Raw genomic sequence first — 19935 nt, 5'->3', positions numbered from 1 at the left:
CAGCATGTTCTATATAGTGTGAATGTAAGCCTGACGTACTACATTCGCCATGTTTTCCTTATCATGTGACCTACTAGCGTCACTTCACTGCCATTCACAAATCCTCTCCTGTGGCCTCATGGGATAGTAAAGTGTCCATCATATCAACACATCAGAATCTCGCCAGAAGAAGTAGTAGGTCACCTGGGTACTTTTCGCCTACTCTTTTATGAGTATTGTGAATTCGGACATACTTCTTTTGTCACATACTGTTTATCACCTGCTATATAGTAGGGAAGTTTGCTATTTCGGATGCAGCCATTGTCTCTCTCACCTTCTCTTTCCTCAAGAAAGCGAGCAACTCCTCTTTCTCCCTGCGGCTGATGTGAAAGGGATCTCCGGCCTGGAAGGTCTCTCTCTGTACGGGTCGTCTCCTCAGACTGATGTCCCCGCCCCGCCGGCCCCTCAGACGGCCCCCTTCGCTCTACAAGTCAAGTCACCTTTATTTATATAGCGCTTTACACAATACAGATTGTTTCAAAGCAACTTCACGGTAATAAACAGGAAAAAAGCAAAACTTCAAATTCTACTGTAAAGCAGCTCTATAAAAAGGAGAATAGTGTCGTTATTCAGCTCGAGTCAGTTCAGTGTTGATTCGGTTCAGTTCAATAACCATAGTTCATCAAAATTATTTTAAAAAGTTCAATGCAAATTTCATCAATTATGAAACAAATTCGATTCAGCTATAAACCAGCTCTATTTAAGTCAATGGTGTCATCAAGCAGCTCAGTTCAGTTTAAGTTTTGTTCTCATCCGATAGTGTCAGTGCAGGAAAATCAATAAAATTACTGAATATTAACCCAAGACAAACACAACTCTCTTAAACCTAGTTTTCTGGAAATGCACACATTGTGAATTTTTGTGAATGACAGACTCAAATAGCTCCAGCTTTCATGAGCGTTAGATGTGTCTGGTGACACTGATAAGCTAATAAAACTCATTTGATGCATAAGAAAGTGACTTTTGCAAAGCCTTGATTTGCATTGTGTAGGCGTTTTTTTTCCCTCTGTGTACATTTGTGAATTGCTGTCTGTACACAGCCCTAATAAAACACCCGTAACGTATGTTCAACAGCCTGTAAACACATTTCAGTGGCGTGTTACCACTTTACAGCCGTTATTCGGGCCAAGTTACGGCTTTACACATTAATGTCTCTCACATAAACAGCCTGGAACGCTCCATCGGCCCATTCTCATGCTCTTGGTGAACATGTCGTCTATTTCCGGTGATCTATGTCGAGCAAGAGTGGATTAATCAATCAATCAATCTGTGATGTATTAACTAGACCTGTCTGAACCACCCGACTGGGTCCAGATAACCAGTTAGTTTAAGTTTAACAAGTTTTCCAAGCAAATCTAATGGATTCTATGTAGTCCTGGGGCTGCACAATTAATCGAAATAAAAATGAAATCGCAGTGATTATCAAATATATACTGTATATATGCGCTGTGTGTTTTAAAGTGAAGCGAAGCACTGTGTTCTTTTACACACAAGCAGCTCATGCTCATCCGGTGTATTCAGTGTCTCGGTTGGCAGAATTTGGGTTTGGGTTTGCCAACCATCTTACCAAACTTGTAACGAGAAAGCGCATTAAAATCATCATCAACAAAAGAGTAGCTTTAAGGCTTCCTGCGGTTTTCCGCCAAAATAAAAGCTTGATGGTTTGAAAGCAAAAAAATTGTACAACTGTAGATAACTGTATTCATTTTCTGCCTAAATACGTACATATTTTTATTTTACAATGAAATATAACAGTATAATAATAGTTAAAATTTGTATTTATAATTATATAGTCATTAAATGAGAAAATGTGATTCTCAAATTGTATTATGTTCCTTATTTGACTGTTTTGTTGTATATTGAGTCTCCTCACCTCTGCCCTGCTGGTGTCGCTGCTGGTGTCGTCCTCCCCCACGTCTGAAAGACAAACACTGAGGTCATTTAAAGGAAAACAACACTAAAAGAAAAACACAGACCCCTGTAATGGCAGAAACAGACACATATGCTTGGCTGGCGCACTGATGCGGTCCTGCATTAATGTGGCTGTACTCAAGGGGGCGATATAGCAACCGTCAGAATCAGTTACGTCGCAATATCGATTTTATCGCATTATAAAGTGTATTTTCTGACACATTTCGGAAGGAAAGGACATTTGAAATCGATCAGACTGACTGAACAAGAGACGGGTGACTCACGTCGCTCCGGGTGCTCAAGTTTCCGTCGTCCTCGTTTCTTCCGTGGAGTGGAAGGGGCGGAGTCTTCGTCTGCTCCGGGGGGCGTGTCTGTGCTGTTCCTGTGGGTGGAGTCAGGGGAGGAGTCGTCCCGCTCCAGGTTTTTCACAGAAACCCGACTGTCTGCTTCACCGTTACACCCCGCCTGCTTTATACAGGCCACACCCTCTATTACACGCCCACAACTATCCACCTATCAGGAGAGAGCAATGAGGGAGCAAATCAATTAAATGACTCGATGCGCAGACTGAAATGTCAGTACTGGATGAGATGCATGTGCCATGGGACTGTCCCTGATTTTTATTATCAGGTAATATCTAGTAGGATAAATATTACTTGGCTAAACCGTCTTTCCAATAAATCGAGGTGCTTCACAGAACAATTGTAATTCACAACGGTAATATATTTATTGATATAAATAATTATTATTATTAAAATCTCAGGGGGGCTTCAAGTAAATATTTTGTCTAAGGGGTTTGGATGAAAAAAAGAGTCTCGGAACCGCTTCTATAAATGAAATTACTGAAAATGTTCAATTTTGACATCTCTTATAGCTTCTATACATCTTTAGATTAGTCTTGAAACATGGCATTTTGAGTACTGTTGGCTTGACGTGTGTCATACATAAATTGCTTGTGATATTTCTCTTTTCTTGCTTTAGATAATGTAAATCTGCATGGACACAGACGGCATAAAACACACCGAGGCGCAGTGACACAGCAGCTAGCACATTAGTGCTAATGGTGTCATGGATCAGCTTAAGATCACAGCTTACAGTGTATTGCATATTAAATATGTATTGCAAATGCTTTATAAGCCTTTACCTCTTTATAAAAACATGAAAGTGCCCCATTATGCTTTTTTGAATATTACCTTTCATGCCGTGTGTAATATAGCTGTTTGTGAATGTAAAGATCAAAGTTATTGCCTCCTAAAAGAAAGATCCGATTCTGAAATGCTGAAATGAGTCGTCAGTAATTTCAGTCTCACTTCCTGTTACATGCCTCCGTAAGACATTTGCATGATGCCAGCCTATGGTCTTGATTGGCTGCCCAGGGTCTACTGTGACCCTCAAACACTGTAATTGTAGCGGAGACTGTAAAAGTTTGATTCGTGTGTCGACATGTTTTCAGCAGTGCAATTCAAAAGGATGAAGACTCGCTCTGGAATTGATACGGAAAAACCGAAGACAGTATTCGTATCACTATGTGTCAAGTGCTGAGGAAGATACAGAGCTGAAATAGTATGTTGAAATGAGTATTCAAAATATACTCCGAAGGTCCGTGGACACTCTAACGGCTAATATTGCCCATAACCCATTGCACGCTGGACGAGGATTCAATTAGAACTACAAACACGGGGGAAAGGTGTAAAAACTACAAACATGGCGGATGTACGAGTCCGACGGTTAAGTAGACATGTTTAGATAAAGGGGGTTGAGTGGTTAATAATCAGTATCTAACCTGACGAAAAGACATTTATTGAGTGTTATCCACATTATATTGAATCTGCAACAGCATTGTGAACTTTTGTAATGATACGTTTGGTCATTAACTTTTAAATGCATCATTCAGCAAACCCATGAGGAGAGTCTCTGCATGAAAGACCCACGACTGGCAGATCAATATGCCACTACATTTCTCTCAGAAACGGTGTGAAATTAAATTAAATTGGACGTGAAGGATTTTAACTGTGACAAGATGATTGACTGGGCAATTTAAGCAGTGACAGGATGCACGTAACTAAGCGACAGAGCTGTCCGTTAAAGACGCAATTATGACTCCTCTGCTAAACACTACTTTTTCTTCACAAAAACAGTACATAATTTGAGGGCGCAGTATAAGAAGGCAAATGAATAGCAGCATTTATCTTTGAACGGACCGTTTTCAGACTCTTTGAGAAATGAGGTGATGTGCAATGTATTTTATGAGAAAATGAAAGTGTTTTTTGACCTAGGATGCATGTAAAACAATTGCAGGAAACCTCCAAAACCAAACCAAGAACCTTTAAAATGGCATAATACGTGCACTTAAAATTTCGGCGCGATGTCTAAGGTGAACAGGACTTTCGTTGAGACAACACATTATTTTATCCATCAGGAATTTATTTAATGTTGTTAATTTATCTATCATTTCTGTAATCTCAACCGCATTATTGTTAACTCACATTACATTTACAGCATTAACAATTAGCAACATTTTCAAAAGGCTGCATCACTTAAAACCTAACTTGACTTAATGTTTTAATGATATCGTTTCAGAGTTGGAGTAAATTAACATATTTTGATAAATGACGTCAAAGATAATTTCTTCAAAATAATTATGCATTAAGAAAATATTTGATTTCACATTGACATTATCATCCATCAATGTTAAAAACAAGCATGAAATCAATCAAATGTTTGACGTCCTACAGCGTGACGCTGTCTGCTAACTTTATGATGAACAATAAAAGTCTCTTTGGTTCAGTATGACGAGGGCTGGTGTGAGTTTTACTGCTGTCTGTGAGTTAATAGATGCCGAACACACTCGAGTACACATCTGAATCAGTGCAGTCACACACACATTAGTGGTTTAACTAGAGTGATTGGCGACACTCTTTGACAGCTGCTGATGTCTTTAATCAACAGGTGAGAAACTCTATAAACCTCAAAGGGCCCGCAGGTGCTTCAAACACAAGCACACACACACACTTTCTTCACTCGTTCTCTTCAAACGAAGAAATATACTCTGAAGTATGTGAATACACATGCGTCTAGCCACACGAGCTCAATCTCATGCATCCAAAATGTGTCGAAACACAAACGGCATTCATTCAAAAGCATTGGTTTCGCTTGAGTATTTGTGTGAAGGTTCAAAATCCAAACATATTCCACAACAGAAACTACATGGATGTTGCAAGATCAAGGAGATGAAATGGATCAAATCGTTCAGCGGAGCGACTGTACATTAGAGCGGAAGGTGAGGCCTGAGGCGAAGGAGTGTGTTCAACATTCATCTACTGAATAAACGCTCCAATTCCCACAGGACTTGTGTTCGTTTAGATGAAGACACGACTGTGATGATTTTACTAGACGTCTGCAGTAAATCTTGTAGCCTTTTTTCTCGCACTTTCGAACTTGTTACTAACGATAAAGCACAACCAGTCCATAGATATATGATAAATGTGTGTTTACATGGTATAGAATAGTACCTGCATAATGTAAAAGATGAAACCACTAACACGTAAATATCACCTGTGAGAATTTCTCACATTTGAGAGCAACACATTTTGAGAATATTTAGTGGCCAAAACATCTGAAACAAATAAAAACGTCTTGTTTTGTCTAGATTGCGGCTCTGCTCACTCTGGACTTGTTAACACTAGTGAAGGCTGACATACTGGACACTTGATGATGCTTAGCTTTCACTCTAACGCACACAAAAAAACAACACAATGTTTTTAGGGATGCACAGATATAAATATTCTAGTCGATATGGTTAAGCTGATAATTACTTTCATGCTATGGCCAATTATCAATAAAGAGCCGACTAAAGAAAACAAAAAACAAACAAAACTGAAAACACAAGAAATCTGTAGAAATGAAAGACAAATTGAAGATTCAATATTTGATATAATGCTGATAAATCATGAATGCCAGATAGGTTTTTTATTACGAAATTGCACTCTATTCAATGCGTTCACAGTCTCTTTCACGTCCATCATTTGTAGTAGCCTAATCACAAACTGTTTGCTCAAGTCAAGTCATCTTCATTTATATAGCGCTTTTAAAAATGGAGATTGTTTCAAAGCAGCTTTACAGAGATAAACATACAATTTACAGTAACAGAGATTGTTTTGGCTTTATAGCGATTTTTGAATAATGTTATTTCCAGCTAAAGTTGGTTTTGATTGATTCACTTCCAGCAAAATTATCATTTGTTATTACATTAGGGGCCACTAAGACGACGGCGTTCTCTCTAAACAGACTTTAAACGCGAACCTGTGACCTGATGCATAGCCTGGTCTCAATGCTAAGTTATTACTGTAACTTTGAGTATGCTATGTTAAACAGTTGCCCTGCCCATTCAACAGGATACCTCATGTAGGCTATGCAGGCTTAAACAAAGTTAACTCTCCTCTTACCGATCGTGACGGCAAATCCCCATCTTTCCAGTGTAAGCCATGCTTACTTTTCATCTTTGAAACAACCAAGTTAGCCGTTTATGTGTTCTCCTTTGTTGTGCTTGACGTTGTTTTATCAGTCGTTAACTGGATAGTAGTTAACCAGTCAAACATAGCCTGATCTCAATGCTAAAACTGGCAATTATGCTCTGAACTAATAACTGATTTTGCACGGGCACTGCACTAGTTTAGTAAAAACAAGAAAGCATGGCGTAATTTTTTTAACTTGATTCGTGGTGTATTTTACTAACAATCTGATTGCAATGATGCTTCTGCCTGAAAAATCCACACCTTTAAAAGCTCCATTTCAAAGCAAATACATAAATAATTAGAAAAATAGCGCAATAAATAACACTTATTTTATTTTAGCTGGCTCTGTTCTGGTTCAATTCCATTCAATAACAGCAAGTCCCATTCTACTTTTTTTGTCTCGTTGAACATCCTGCTACACTCGAAAGTGCATCACATTACAGAAGTAAAAAATGGCTGCGAGCAGCATTTAACATTGACTTTTAGCATGCGCCTTTAGATCACAGTTCACCAAAACAATCCTGTCATCATGTGGTTTCAAACTTGCATGTCTTTCTGTCTTCCATGAAAACTAATGAAGATATTTTGAAGAAAGTTTTAGTCAATACAATGAATGTTGTGCTGCACCCCATTGACTTTTCCAACACAACAAGATGGTCATTAAATGATGACAGACATGAATGTAAAGAAAGAAGATCTGATAAATGATCATCATAATGTTCAAATAAAACAATTAGCAAGACATCAATACAAACTTACCATCCTCAGAGAGCTACAGGCTAGAGCACCTCTTTCTTTCTCTCACTCTCTCTCTTAAGACTTCCACCTGGTCATGTGACCACATCTGCTGCAGCCACAGTTTCCTGTTTCTGTCAGCGAGAGCGGGTAAACCTGTCCTGTCTCGATGCTCTCAGTGATGAGTGGGTTTCAGGTTCAGTCACACAGGTACGACACACGGTGGATGAATGATAGGGGCTGTCCCTGACTAGGGATGGGACGGTATGAAAATTTAATATCACGATTATAGTGACCAAAGTTATCACGATTATCAATATTATCACGGTTTTGTTAAAATGAGATGGAAATGTTCAAAAAGAACTGATGCTCACCCTGAAAACATTTGAAAATCAACAAACAAAAAATACAATTAGCAGGCTAGCAGCTATATGCACTTTTTTAAGCATCAACATTATATTAACATTAACATGGAGCCCTGAGAGTGAGAGGTATAAGTTTTCCTAGTGCAGGTTTTAATGAACCCGTCATTAAACCCTATCATTAATAATGATAATAACACTTATGGATGTGTGTATGACTGAATATTATTATTATTATTAATAAATAATAAATCGCTTTCTCTCTCTCACACACACTCACACGCACGCACGCACACACTTTAAATGAACAAAATATATTGGTTGGGTCAGGGTGACTAAACTACTGGAATACTTATAATGACTGTTGTAAATAGCAAAGCACTACACAGCGCACATCCATGTCTCGGATCACCGTGGACGCAATCTCTGGTTTCATTCAAATGTGTATGTCTTGCGTCTCAGTTTTGATTGTATTGAAAATTAAATCAGAGTAATTTAGTATTAATACTACTACAATATTGTTGTAGTGATCACATTTACTTTACGATTGATTTGGACACTGTAACTTGTATAATGGATTTATAAACCGGCAAGATTTAAAAACATTAAGTTAATCACAATTCAATATTTCATGTCCCTGAAATTATTTCTGTGGTTAAAAATAAAACTGTAATAAGTTTACTATGAATGAATACAATACATTATCCCTTAAATGTCACCCTTAATAGTTTGAATATGTTCGATCGTCTTGGCTCAAATCCACTTGCTGTAAAACTTTTCTCTTCGCGGAAGCTTTGCAATAATTACAAGTGAGATAATTAAATAATTCATCTCCAATAAATTTTTTGTCTAATTATTTGCCCAAGTTAGTTGTGCTATTAAGGTACAAATTAACTCAGTGGGTGGTTGTCACGTAACGTTAGATGACTTAGCAGATTTGACGTGTTTCCCCCTTTTGCAGCGACTTTCCTCTTGCAAGATTTGCAGACAGGGTGCCCATCCTCGATTAAATTGCCCTCGGGACTCTTGTAATAGCCAAAATACGACCATACCTCCGATTTTGTCCTCTTGGATGGCTGAAAAATCTCCCGTGCGCTGTCACTGCCTTCCGCCATGTCTTCTCGCGCAAAAACAACAACATTGCATCTGCGCGCCTGCGTCAGACTGATTCTGGCTGGACAGGATTTACCGCGAGTTTTCAAAATCACGATAATCAAACACGGTTTTTATGATAATTAAATTTTAAACGATAATACTAACCGCCAGGACATTTTATCGTGGTTTATCGTGAAACCGGTAATCGTCCCATCCCTATCCCTGACATCACTATACTGATGCAATGAGTAAAATGGGTCTAACTTAGAGGTCTGCTACCCGACCCGAGCCCGACGGGTCCCGAAAAATGTGCGGGTTTCGGGTCGGGTTCGGGTTAATGTTTAATGAACAGCCTCGGGTTCGGGTCGAGTTCGGGTTTAACTAAGAAAAACTAAATAGGCAGGGGCGTCAGTTTGTGTTGAAAAGTGGTGGGGACAAAAGATCAGATGAAAAAAACATTACAGCAGGAAGGGAAAAATATTGAATAATGGCGCATCAAAAATGGGCATTGCATAAGCCAGTCAACAACACGAAAATACTCTGCATAAAACCCTCAACAATGTCGACTGCACATGTAACAGTCCCTGCAACACCAGCTCAACCGAAGCACCATACTGTACAGGGCTCGACATTAAAGGGTTAGTTCGCCCATTTAAGACATGAAGTTGTATGCAATCCTTACCAGCACTATAGTGCATACACACTGACCCACTCTGTTGTCACCTCCCTAATCAGAGTTCTGGCCGCTGGAAGTTTTTCAATAAAGTACTCCCGGTTATTTTCCGGGGCCACAAAACTGTGCGTTTTTACGTGAAAAAATGATTTGCGTTTCAAAGCTTGATTAATTTACCACAAAAAAAAACACGCAAAATTCAACAAAATTCATACCTCAGTTTTAATCGGCACTATTTTCTATCCATTTCTTTCAATCCGCGCTGCTGTCAACGTCAACAGTGCGCACGTTCCGATCAGCTGTTGATAGCGCGACTCGCTGACAACATGTCTGACTGCGAAACTTCTGATGATGAAACCAACATGCATGCATGTTTTTGGGTAATTTTAGAATCAGTAATAGTTTATTTTTTTGGACAATGTGCATTGTTTCTTTCTGTATTTAAACTGCATTGCATGTTTTATTTTGTGCAAATAAACCTTTAAAGGGGTGGTATAATGCCCTTTTCATAATGATTAAAATAAGTCTCCGATGTCCCCAGAGTGTGTATGTGAAGTTTTAGCTCAAAATACGCCACAGATATTTTTATATAGCATTTTAAAATTGTCACTTTTTGAGGGTGAGCAAAAACGCTCCGTTTTTGTGTCTGTCCCTTTAAATGCAAATGAGCTGCTGCTCCCGGCACAGGGGGCGGAGCTTCAACAGCTTGTGTCCTTTTACCTCACAGACATGCACTGAAAATATCAATGTTTATGTTCAAACCGGAGTCAGACAATAATGGAGAGACTCAAGAAGAAGTGACAACATGTAGAAGCAACAGGACATTTCTGAATGTTTAGTTGATGAGTTTATGTAGCTGATGTGTAGTTATCTTCTAGTCATTGATTAGCATATTCTGTCTTGATAATCTATAAATCGTGTTCCGGGGGCGGGGTTTATGTAAATCTTAGGGTGTGTGTGATGTCACTAACCCGGGAGGAAGCTCGTGTAGTTCTACCAGCCGTTTGTTGTAGTCCTTAAAAAGCGATTTCTTTAAAAGCAAATCTCTCCCTTTGCTTTGAACTTTGAGCGTTGTAACTTTGCAGATGTTGTTTATGCTCAAACAGCAACATTACACACTAACTAAAGTTAGAAAAGTGAAATCATAATCAACCACCCCTTTAACATTTCTTGGTTCGCTTGATTTTTCAGAACATTTTAACCAAATGCTTTCAAAAAGTGGTGGGGACAAAATCAGCCATTTCAAAAAGTGGTGGGGACATGTCCCCAGCGTCCCCAGTGTAAATGACACCTATGTAAATAGGCTATATATAGTTTGCGTGCCGTGTGCTTTGCCTGCTTGCTGTGGTAACCGGCACGCGAGAGAGAGAAAGTAGGCTACATACGTGCGCAGATGTGCAATATCTGCATACACACAGGCTCTCTCTCTCAAATATAATGATAATGATATATATATATATATACACTCACCGGCCACTTTATTAGGTACCCCATGCTAGTAACGGGTTGGACCCCCTTTTGCCTTCAGAACTGCCTCAATTCTTCGTGGCATAGATTCAACAAGGTGCTGGAAGCATTCCTCAGGGAGTTTGGTCCATATTGACATGATGGCATCACACAGTTGCCGCAGATTTGTCGGCTGCACATCCATGATGCGAATCTCCCGTTCCACCACATCCCAAAGATGCTCTATTGGGTTGAGATCTGGTGACTGTGGAGGCCATTTTAGTACAGTGAACTCATTGTCATGTTCAAGAAACCAATTTGAAATGATTAGAGCTTTGTGACATGGTGGAAGTAGCCATCAGAGGATGGGTACATGGTGGCCATAAAGGGATGGACATGGTCAGAAACAATGCTCAGGTAGGCCGTGGCATTTAATCGATGCCCAATTGGCACTAAGGGGCCTAAAGTGTGCCAGGAAAACATCCCCCACACCATTACACCACCACCACCAGCCTGCACAGTGGTAACAAGGCATGATGGTTCCATGTTCTCATTCTGTTTACGCCAAATTCTGACTCTAAAATCTGAATGTCTCAACAGAAATCGAGACTCATCAGACCAGGCAACATTTTTCCAGTCTTCAACTGTTCAATTTTGGTGAGCTCTTGCAAATTGTAGCCTCTTTTTCTTATTTGTAGTGGAGATGAGTGGTACCCGGTGGAGTCTTCTGCTGTTGTAGCCCATCCGCCTCAAGGTTGTGCGTGTTGTGGCTTCACAAATGCTTTGCTGCATACCTCGGTTGTAACGAGTGGTTATTTCAGTCACTGTTGCCCTTCTATCAGCTCGAACCAGTCTGGCCATTCTCCTCTGACCTCTGGCATCAACAAGGCATTTCCGCCCACAGAACTGCCGCTCACTGGATGTTTTTTCTTTTTCGGACCATTCTCTGTAAACCCTAGAGATGGTTGTGCGTGAAAATCCCAGTAGATTAGCAGTTTCTGAAATACTCAGACCAGCCCTTCTGGCACCAACAATCATGCCACGTTCAAAGTCACTCAAATCAACTTTCTTCCCCATACTGATGCTCGGTTTGAACTGCAGGAGATTGTCTTGACCATGTCTACATGCCTAAATGCACTGAGTTGCCGCCATGTGATTGGCTGCTTAGAAATTAAGTGTTAACGAGCAGTTGGACAGGTGTACCTAATAAAGTGGCCGGTGAGTGTATATATATATATATATATATAAATATAATTTTTATAAATTATTTGTTTTATTTTATCATATCATTTATATCATAAAACTGTTTTGCGCATGTGCTACCGCTCTCGCGCGCTATTTCAGTCACAATACAGACAGACAGCAGACGTGAAAAAATGGTATTTGCTGTGAGAAACAGAATGGACCTCGGGTTCGGGTCGGGTTCGGGCTTAATATGTAAATGTAATTGTCGGGTCGGGTCGGGTTAAATGATCGCGGGTACGGGCCGGGTTCGGGCTTCAGTTTAAAGCCCGTGCAGACCTCTAGTCTAACTGCAGAAATTAGGATCATCATCTGAATGAACTACTACATGTAGTCATTTTTACAGTCAAACAGATGATGTGTGTCTCTGGTCGCCTCCCAACTACAGTAGCCTTTCCATTAAAGGAATAGTTGAGCCAAGAACTGGAAAATATGTCACCATTTATTCACCGTCATATCATTGCAAACCTACATGACTTGCTTTTTTCCGTGATAAGACAAAAGGAGTTTAAAAGATTTTTTTAATGAAAGTGAATGGGGACAGATGCTGGTGAGAACTAAAAACACACCGTAGAAGCAAGTCACGCAACTCAAATTTCTATACAATGGCAATTCATAGTGACAGCAACTTTCAAGCTCCAAAAAGGACATAAAAAACATCATAAGATTACTCAAAATGACTCATGCCCTAGATGTGGTCACTATGAATTGCAACTGTTGCACATCCTACCGTTTAAAAGTTTGAGGTTGGTAATATAATTGTAATGTTTTTGAAAGAAGTCTCTTCTGCACACCAAGGCTGCATTTATTTGATCAAAAATATGAGAAAAACAGGAAAATTGTGAAATATTATTACAAATTAAAATAGCCATTTTTTATATGAATGTATTGTAAAATGTAATTTATTCCTGTGATGCAAAGCTGAATTTTCAGCATCATAACTCCAGTGTTCAGTGTCACATGATCAGTGTCACATGATCCTTCAGAAATCACTCTAATATGCTGGTTTGATGTTTAAGAAACAACTCAAGATATAACAGCAGCTACATCACAAACTGTAAGTAAGGAATTTCATAATGCTTTGTAAATTAGAGCGCTAGTCTCTGGAAAACAGCTCTGTAAAGACTCATCAAAATTTCTCCGATGAAAAAATAACAACATGTCTGTTTGGAATGAGGGTGAGTAAATGATGACAGAATTGTAATTTTTGGGTGAACTGTCCCTTTAAATCAACACACCGAGCGCACAGACGCACAGGGCTGAACTGGAGTCTCATGCAGTATTTGATCAGCTGCTCGTTTTTCAGTCATGGCTCACAGACATTCAAATCAGCTCACTGAATCACTGCCATTCAGAAGACAAGGCGATGAGCATGCGGCTTCATCCACAGAACACACGTTGTGTTAATGTTGAGTGCCAGGGTTGTGCATATGTGCACATGTACTCACTCCTGGTGTTTTGCGTTTTCGAGCGGGTCGTCCGACTCTTCGTGTTGGTGTGTCCGTCACTCTGTCTTCATGTGTGACCTCACACACTTCCTGTTCTGCCTCTGGACTCTAAAACAAACAAACACACAAACATGTCAGCACTACAACAAACACACACTCTCTCTCTCTCTCTCTCTCTCTCTCTCTCTCTCTCTCTCTCTCTCTCTCTCTCTCTCTCTCTCTCTCTCTCTCTCTCTCTCTCTCTCTCTCTCTCTCTCTCTCTCTCTCTCTCTCTCTCTCTCTCTCTCTCTCTCTCTCTCTCTCTCTCTCTCTCTCTCTCTCTCTCTCTCTCTCTCTCTCTCTCTCTCTCACACGCAAACACACACTCTTTCTTTCTCTTTCGTCAGTAACACTGGCTCAATTGCTTTATACTTTGAGAAGGTATTCTCTATAAAATATATTTCCCACAAATATTGAGTAGCGGCAACAACGATGATTGTTTTAGCAAACACCTGTTAAGTAAACAATGACAAGAAGTCAATAAAATTAAATAGAATTAAATTATTTTATTTATTATTTCAATATAAATTAAAATAAGTTGCTATTTCCTAATAACATTTTATACAATTAAATAAAATAATATTATGGAAAAATTCATATTTTAGGAAAAATAATAATATTATTTTATGAAAAAAAATATAATACAATTAATTAAAATGTAATAAAAAATGAAATAACAAAAAAAGTAATATTAAGGACTTTGATACATATTATAAAAAATACTTTTAAGGACTTAATATAAAAATTTTCAGATTCACACACACACACACACACGCACACAGATGATCCGTCTGGACTCTCTCAGTGGGGATCCAGTCAGATGAGAGAGAGAGGCAGCGGTTACTAAGGTGAAAACTGCTTAGCAACTGTCTCCAGGAGGTCATGATGCTGCTCTCCTGAACAAAACCATGAGGTCATTTCCCTGGCAACAATCCCGGCAACCATGTGCCCACTAATGTTATTTATCCACTAGTCCTAACACACACAACCATGAAACCACAACACACAGTGTGCAGATATAATTCATGAACTCTCCTGTCTCTCTCATAAATCGTTCTGTCGTAACCATTGAAACAACATGAAGTTTGATCAGTCCCCAAAGGTCAAGGGTCACCAGGGGAGTGTTTCTACAAATGAGTGAATGGATGTTAATAGTCATTAAACATTAACCTCAAGCCCATCAGAGATATGAAAACCCCAAACTATCCACCAGTAAACATGATGTGAACTCTTACTCTGTGTTGCTTCATATTAGACCAATCAAAAACTTCAGCCTCAATCAAAAGGGAATAACTGTTTTCATGTCTGAAATTATTTCTTTTGTACTTATGTTACAAAAGTGGTTTTTACTATAGACAGACAGAAAGATAGACAGACAGACAGACAGACAGACAGACAGACAGACAGACAGACAGATAGATAGATAGATAGATGGACAGATAGATAGCAATATAAACAGATTGATGGATGATGGATGGATGGAGAGAGAGGTGGATGGATGATAGCAGTATAAACAGATGGATGGATAGATAAACAGATGGATAGATGAATGGATGGATAGATAGATGGATGAACAGATGGATGAATGGATGGATAGATCATAGATAAACCGATGGATGGATGGATGTATAGATAAACAGATGGAGGAATGAATGGATAGGTCATAGATAAACAGATGGCTGCATAGATAAACAGATGGATGGATGGATAGATAGCAATATAAACAGATTGATGGATGATGGATGAATGGATAAATAACCAGATGGATGGATGATGAATATATAGATAAACAGATGGATGGATGGATAGATAAACAGATGGATGGATGAATGGATGGATAGATGGATAAACAGATGGATGAATGGATGGATAGATCATAGATAAACCGATGGATGGATGGATGGATGTATAGATAAACAGATGGATGAATGGATGGATGGATGGATCATAGATAAACAGATGGCTGCATAGACAGATAAACAGATGGATGGATGGATAGATAAACAGATGGATGGATAGATAAACAGATGGATGGATAGATAAACAGATGGATGGATGGATAGATAAACTGATGGATGGATAGATAAACAGATGGATGAATGGATGGATAGATCATAGATAATCAGATGGATAAATGGATGGATGGATGGATGGATGGATGGATGGATGGATAAACAGATGGATGAATGGATGAATAGATTATAGATACACAGATGGATGGATGGATGGATAGATAAACAGATGGATGGATGATAGCAATATAAACAGATGGATGGATGAATGGATGGATAGATAGATAGATAGATAGATGGATGGACAGATAGATAGCAATATAAACAGATTGATGGATGATGGATGGATGGAGAGAGAGGTGGATGGATGATAGCAGTATAAACAGATGGATGGATGGATAGATAAACAGATGGATGGATGATAGCAATATAAACAGATGGATGGATGAATGGATGGAAGGATAGATAAACAGATGGATGGATAGATGGATGGATGGATGGATGGATAGATAGATAGATAGATAGATAGATAGATAGATAGATAAACAGATGGCTGGATAGATAGATAAACAGATGGATGATAGATAGATAAACAGATGGATGAATGATGGATAGATAAACAGATGGATAGATAAACAGATGGATGAATGATGGATAGATAAACAGATGGATAGATAGATAAACAGATGGATGAATGATGGATAGATAAACAGATGGATAGATAGATAAACAGATGGATGAATGATGGATAGATAGATAAACAGATGGATGATAGATAGATAAACAGATGGATGAATGATGGATAGATAGATAAACAGATGGATGATAGATAAACAGATGGATGAATGATAGATAGATAAACAGATGGATAGATAAACAGATGGATGAATGATGGATAGATAGATAAACAGATGGATGAATGATGGATTGAACACTTATATCATGAGATGATCTTATATGATGTGATGTACTTTATCTCATGAAATATCACTGAAATAGATCATAATTACCTATTGTATGATTTATTGCAGTCCTTCAGTCCTTTATAATCGTATAAAACAAAATGTGGTATTAATTGTACTAATAGAATAATAGGTTATAATTGTTGCTTGTATTATTAGAGAACTACAGTATAAACCACATGACAGTATAGTAGAATATTACATCAGATCATCAGAGCACAGGAGACATTTTGTGTCTGGTTTTGTCATCTCCAGATTATTTCGGTCATCAGCAGGTTATTCTGGGCCACTGCTGTTGCCAAGCAACGAGACTGGGCCGAGGACAGGAGGAAGTTCCCCGGTGGAACGAGTCTGTTGGGTCCTGCACCTCTCTCTCTCTCTCTCTCTCTCTCTCTCTCTTCCTTCCACATAGTCCACTCTCCATCTCTAGCTTGAGTATTACAGACTTACACACACATAAGCTGAAATGACTGAAGAAAACACACCTGCACCCTATCCTACTATCCTATAAAGGTTCCAAAAGAGGGTTTTCAAAGCGATGCCATTGAAGAACCATTCTGGGTTCCCCAGAGAACCTTACAGGGGACCATTCTTAAAAGAACTATTTGTAAAGAACCTTTTTCCACTATAAAGAGCCTTTTGGCAATGGAAAAGTTCCATGGATGTTAAAGGTTCTTCGTGGAACTATAGATGCCAATTAAGAACCTTTATTTTTAAGAATGTACAGATGGCAAAATCAATTTAAAACTATATATCATATTTATACAGTTATAATAAAAAGCATCATCATTAAAAATAATTCCACAATGTTCAATGACCAACATATAAAAAGGTCAGGGCATTTCCATGTATCCAAATCCTGATGTTTCCTTGTCAAATTCTCATTTTAACAGTTTGCGATTATTACCATTCACAAAAACACCAAGAAAATCTATAACAACCAATAGGAATTCATACTGAGGCTCACACTTTAGTTTAGGGTCCAATTCTCACTATTAAGTTGCTTATTAGAATGCTTATTACTAGGATATAGGCTGTTTATTAGTAAAGCACATATTAATGTCTTATTCTGCATGACAATATTCTACATCCCTTAATCCACCCAATACTAACTATTAATAAGCAGTAATTAGGAGTTTATTGAGGCAAAAGTCGTAATTAAATTAGTTAGTTACAGTTTTTCTCAATTGTTTACACACAAATACGGGTACTTGAGACACAATGACCACAACATGTAACTCATGCACCAACCCCCTGAACCAATTCTGCTAAACTACAAGCACAATTCCTGCTTTACACTCAAATTGCAGTTATAAAACACACTTTTTTCAAAACACTACACACAATTCTCTGCATTTGGCACAATTTTCATGTAGAAAATCTCTTGTTTTCACAAGGAACACACTGCCATTCAAATATGCACACTGACTCATCACATGGACAAACACCTGTCACACAGTTTTACAATTAGCAATCAGAGCTTTAGCATAAAAGACCAAAACAGCATAGGTTTTTTTTACTGAAACTGTATACAGTAAATCTTTCTGTTGTTTTGTATGTGTAGACCACTGTATGCGCAACTTTGTGTTGGTTGGGATGTACACTGCATTGTTTTTGTGGGGAAAATACTGTAAAATATATTTGTTACTGTGTATTTGTGTCTTCTGAATATAAAAACAATATTCTCAAATATTTTACAACACACTTATGTATGTACTGTCTGTACGTAAGTGTAACACTGAACAAAACAAAGGCCTAAGTCATTATGACGAATGGAGAAGAAGTGTTTTCCATTCATCACAGTGTTTTACATTGAGCACAGCAGTGTTCAACTGGTTCTTATAAATGTCTATTCATATGATGGTTTGCGTGTGTCATTTGAAAACAAAATACCATTTTGAGAAGAAATAACATTGTTTTGAAAGTAAAGTTTCATTTTGCAGGAGAATTGAGGGGTGTTTCCCATTGTGTGTGTGTTTTTTGATTTGTGTGTAGAGTTCTGAGAGTATGAGGCATGCTTTCAGAAAATGTGTGTAAACAACTGAGAAAAACTGTAATAGTGAGAATTGAACCCTAAACTAAAGTGTGACCACATAAAGCATATTGAGGACATACACTGAATGTTTGTGCGCTCCTATGCAAGCACTCGCTTTTAAACGGGTCGATTTTCTCTGCCAAAGCAAACACTATCTGATCGCTGCCATAAATACTATATCAGCCAATAAATACCTTCAGCCGGGTTCACAGAGGACATCTGAATGAGCAAAGCTATAAAATACACCACACAACACACACACACACCCATGATCTCAAACACAACTTTTGCTCTGTTCAAGATTGATTACTAAAGCTCTAGTAACTGATTCACCTGTTCAACAGACCAAAGTTGCAAAGTTAATGAAAACCAATGAAAATGGGGCAGAACACCAGTTCACCCCCCAATCACATCACACTGTAAAAAACAAGCTTCGTTCAGTAAACATAAGGTGGTAATAGTTCAAAACATCATCAGTCTGTTCTGTCACAAACTCACTGTCGTCTAAATTTAGGTGTAAACTGACTACACAAAAAACACTCTAATACAATTTCACCTTCAATGTGGCATGAAAGTCTAGCACACGCTTCACCTCACATGACTCCAAGCCACATAAATCAGTTAGGCAAGGCTTTCTGACCACTGTAAGGCCAGCAAACATAAACTACTGAGACTCCAACAGCTGAAAACAGATTTATAACAACTGAACGGCCATTAAACTGTACGAGGAGCGGAGCGGGAAAATGAAGAGCGTTCCTACACACCCACAGTCGTAACCTCAATGACACTGCAGTGGTTCTCTCCAGATTCCTGAGGTCAGTGGGACTGTTAAATCTCTGATGGGTCCCAGGTTAATGTTCATCAGTGATTTTAATGAGTTTCCCTAATCATTTATGTGGTTATTCGCCTGCTGATTCCAAAGATGGGCCATTTCAGCTATCGACTAGCTCAGGGGTGAGATTTCATTAGTTTAGATCTGTTAGTTCTGTGGCTCTGCGTGGGTATAACAATAGAAAATGCTATAATAACTTCAAGTTAAAAGCAATAACATTACATTATTCCAACTAGAATTACATACTTTCCTTAAACCTTAAGGTACAGCTGAGTTGAGTAACATATATTTTGTCAATATATCTTATCAGCTTTACTGTTTTTGTCGCTTTTAGGCTAAAAACTATCATGCAAGCACAGATGTAATGGATATAAATTGTGGAAAGCCTGATAAAAGTGCGATCTGAAAAATAACTGTAAATAAACACTATGCTAATTTAAGCTAATTTTGGTCTCAGCTTGTGGCAATGGTGAGAATGCTGCATTCTAAGATGAAGTATGCATTGCAATGTACGACACTAACGCGGCGTCTGAAATTGCAGACTGAACCCCAGGCACTACATTTGGTTTCGAAATCTTTATGGAATGAAA

General features: G+C 38.5%; 1 protein-coding gene across 4 annotated transcripts in view; it reads right to left on the bottom strand.

The window, feature by feature from the left end:
• The window catches only part of dnmt3aa (DNA (cytosine-5-)-methyltransferase 3 alpha a), a 55559-nt gene that overhangs the window by 30590 nt on the left and 5034 nt on the right, over window positions 1-19935 (bottom strand). For 2 of the 4 annotated variants that reach the window (XM_056269355.1, XM_056269354.1), the window contains 4 exons: window positions 13466-13573; window positions 2235-2463; window positions 1913-1956; window positions 314-463 (listed from right to left, as the gene is read on the bottom strand). In XM_056269355.1, coding sequence (XP_056125330.1) covers window positions 314-463; window positions 1913-1956; window positions 2235-2463; window positions 13466-13573 — 531 coding nt within the window. Of the gene's footprint in view, window positions 1-313; window positions 464-1912; window positions 1957-2234; window positions 2464-7223; window positions 7264-13465; window positions 13574-19935 lie in introns of those variants that run through there. The other 2 variants (XM_056269357.1, XM_056269356.1) reach the window with 2 other exon arrangements.

The sequence above is a fragment of the Rhinichthys klamathensis genome, unplaced genomic scaffold, assembly GCF_029890125.1.
Source record: "Rhinichthys klamathensis goyatoka isolate OS25496 unplaced genomic scaffold, OSU_Roscu_1.1 h1tg000281l_1, whole genome shotgun sequence".
In the NCBI taxonomy this organism is placed as follows: domain Eukaryota; kingdom Metazoa; phylum Chordata; class Actinopteri; order Cypriniformes; family Leuciscidae; genus Rhinichthys; species Rhinichthys klamathensis.
This window is presented reverse-complemented; position numbering and strand designations above follow the sequence as displayed.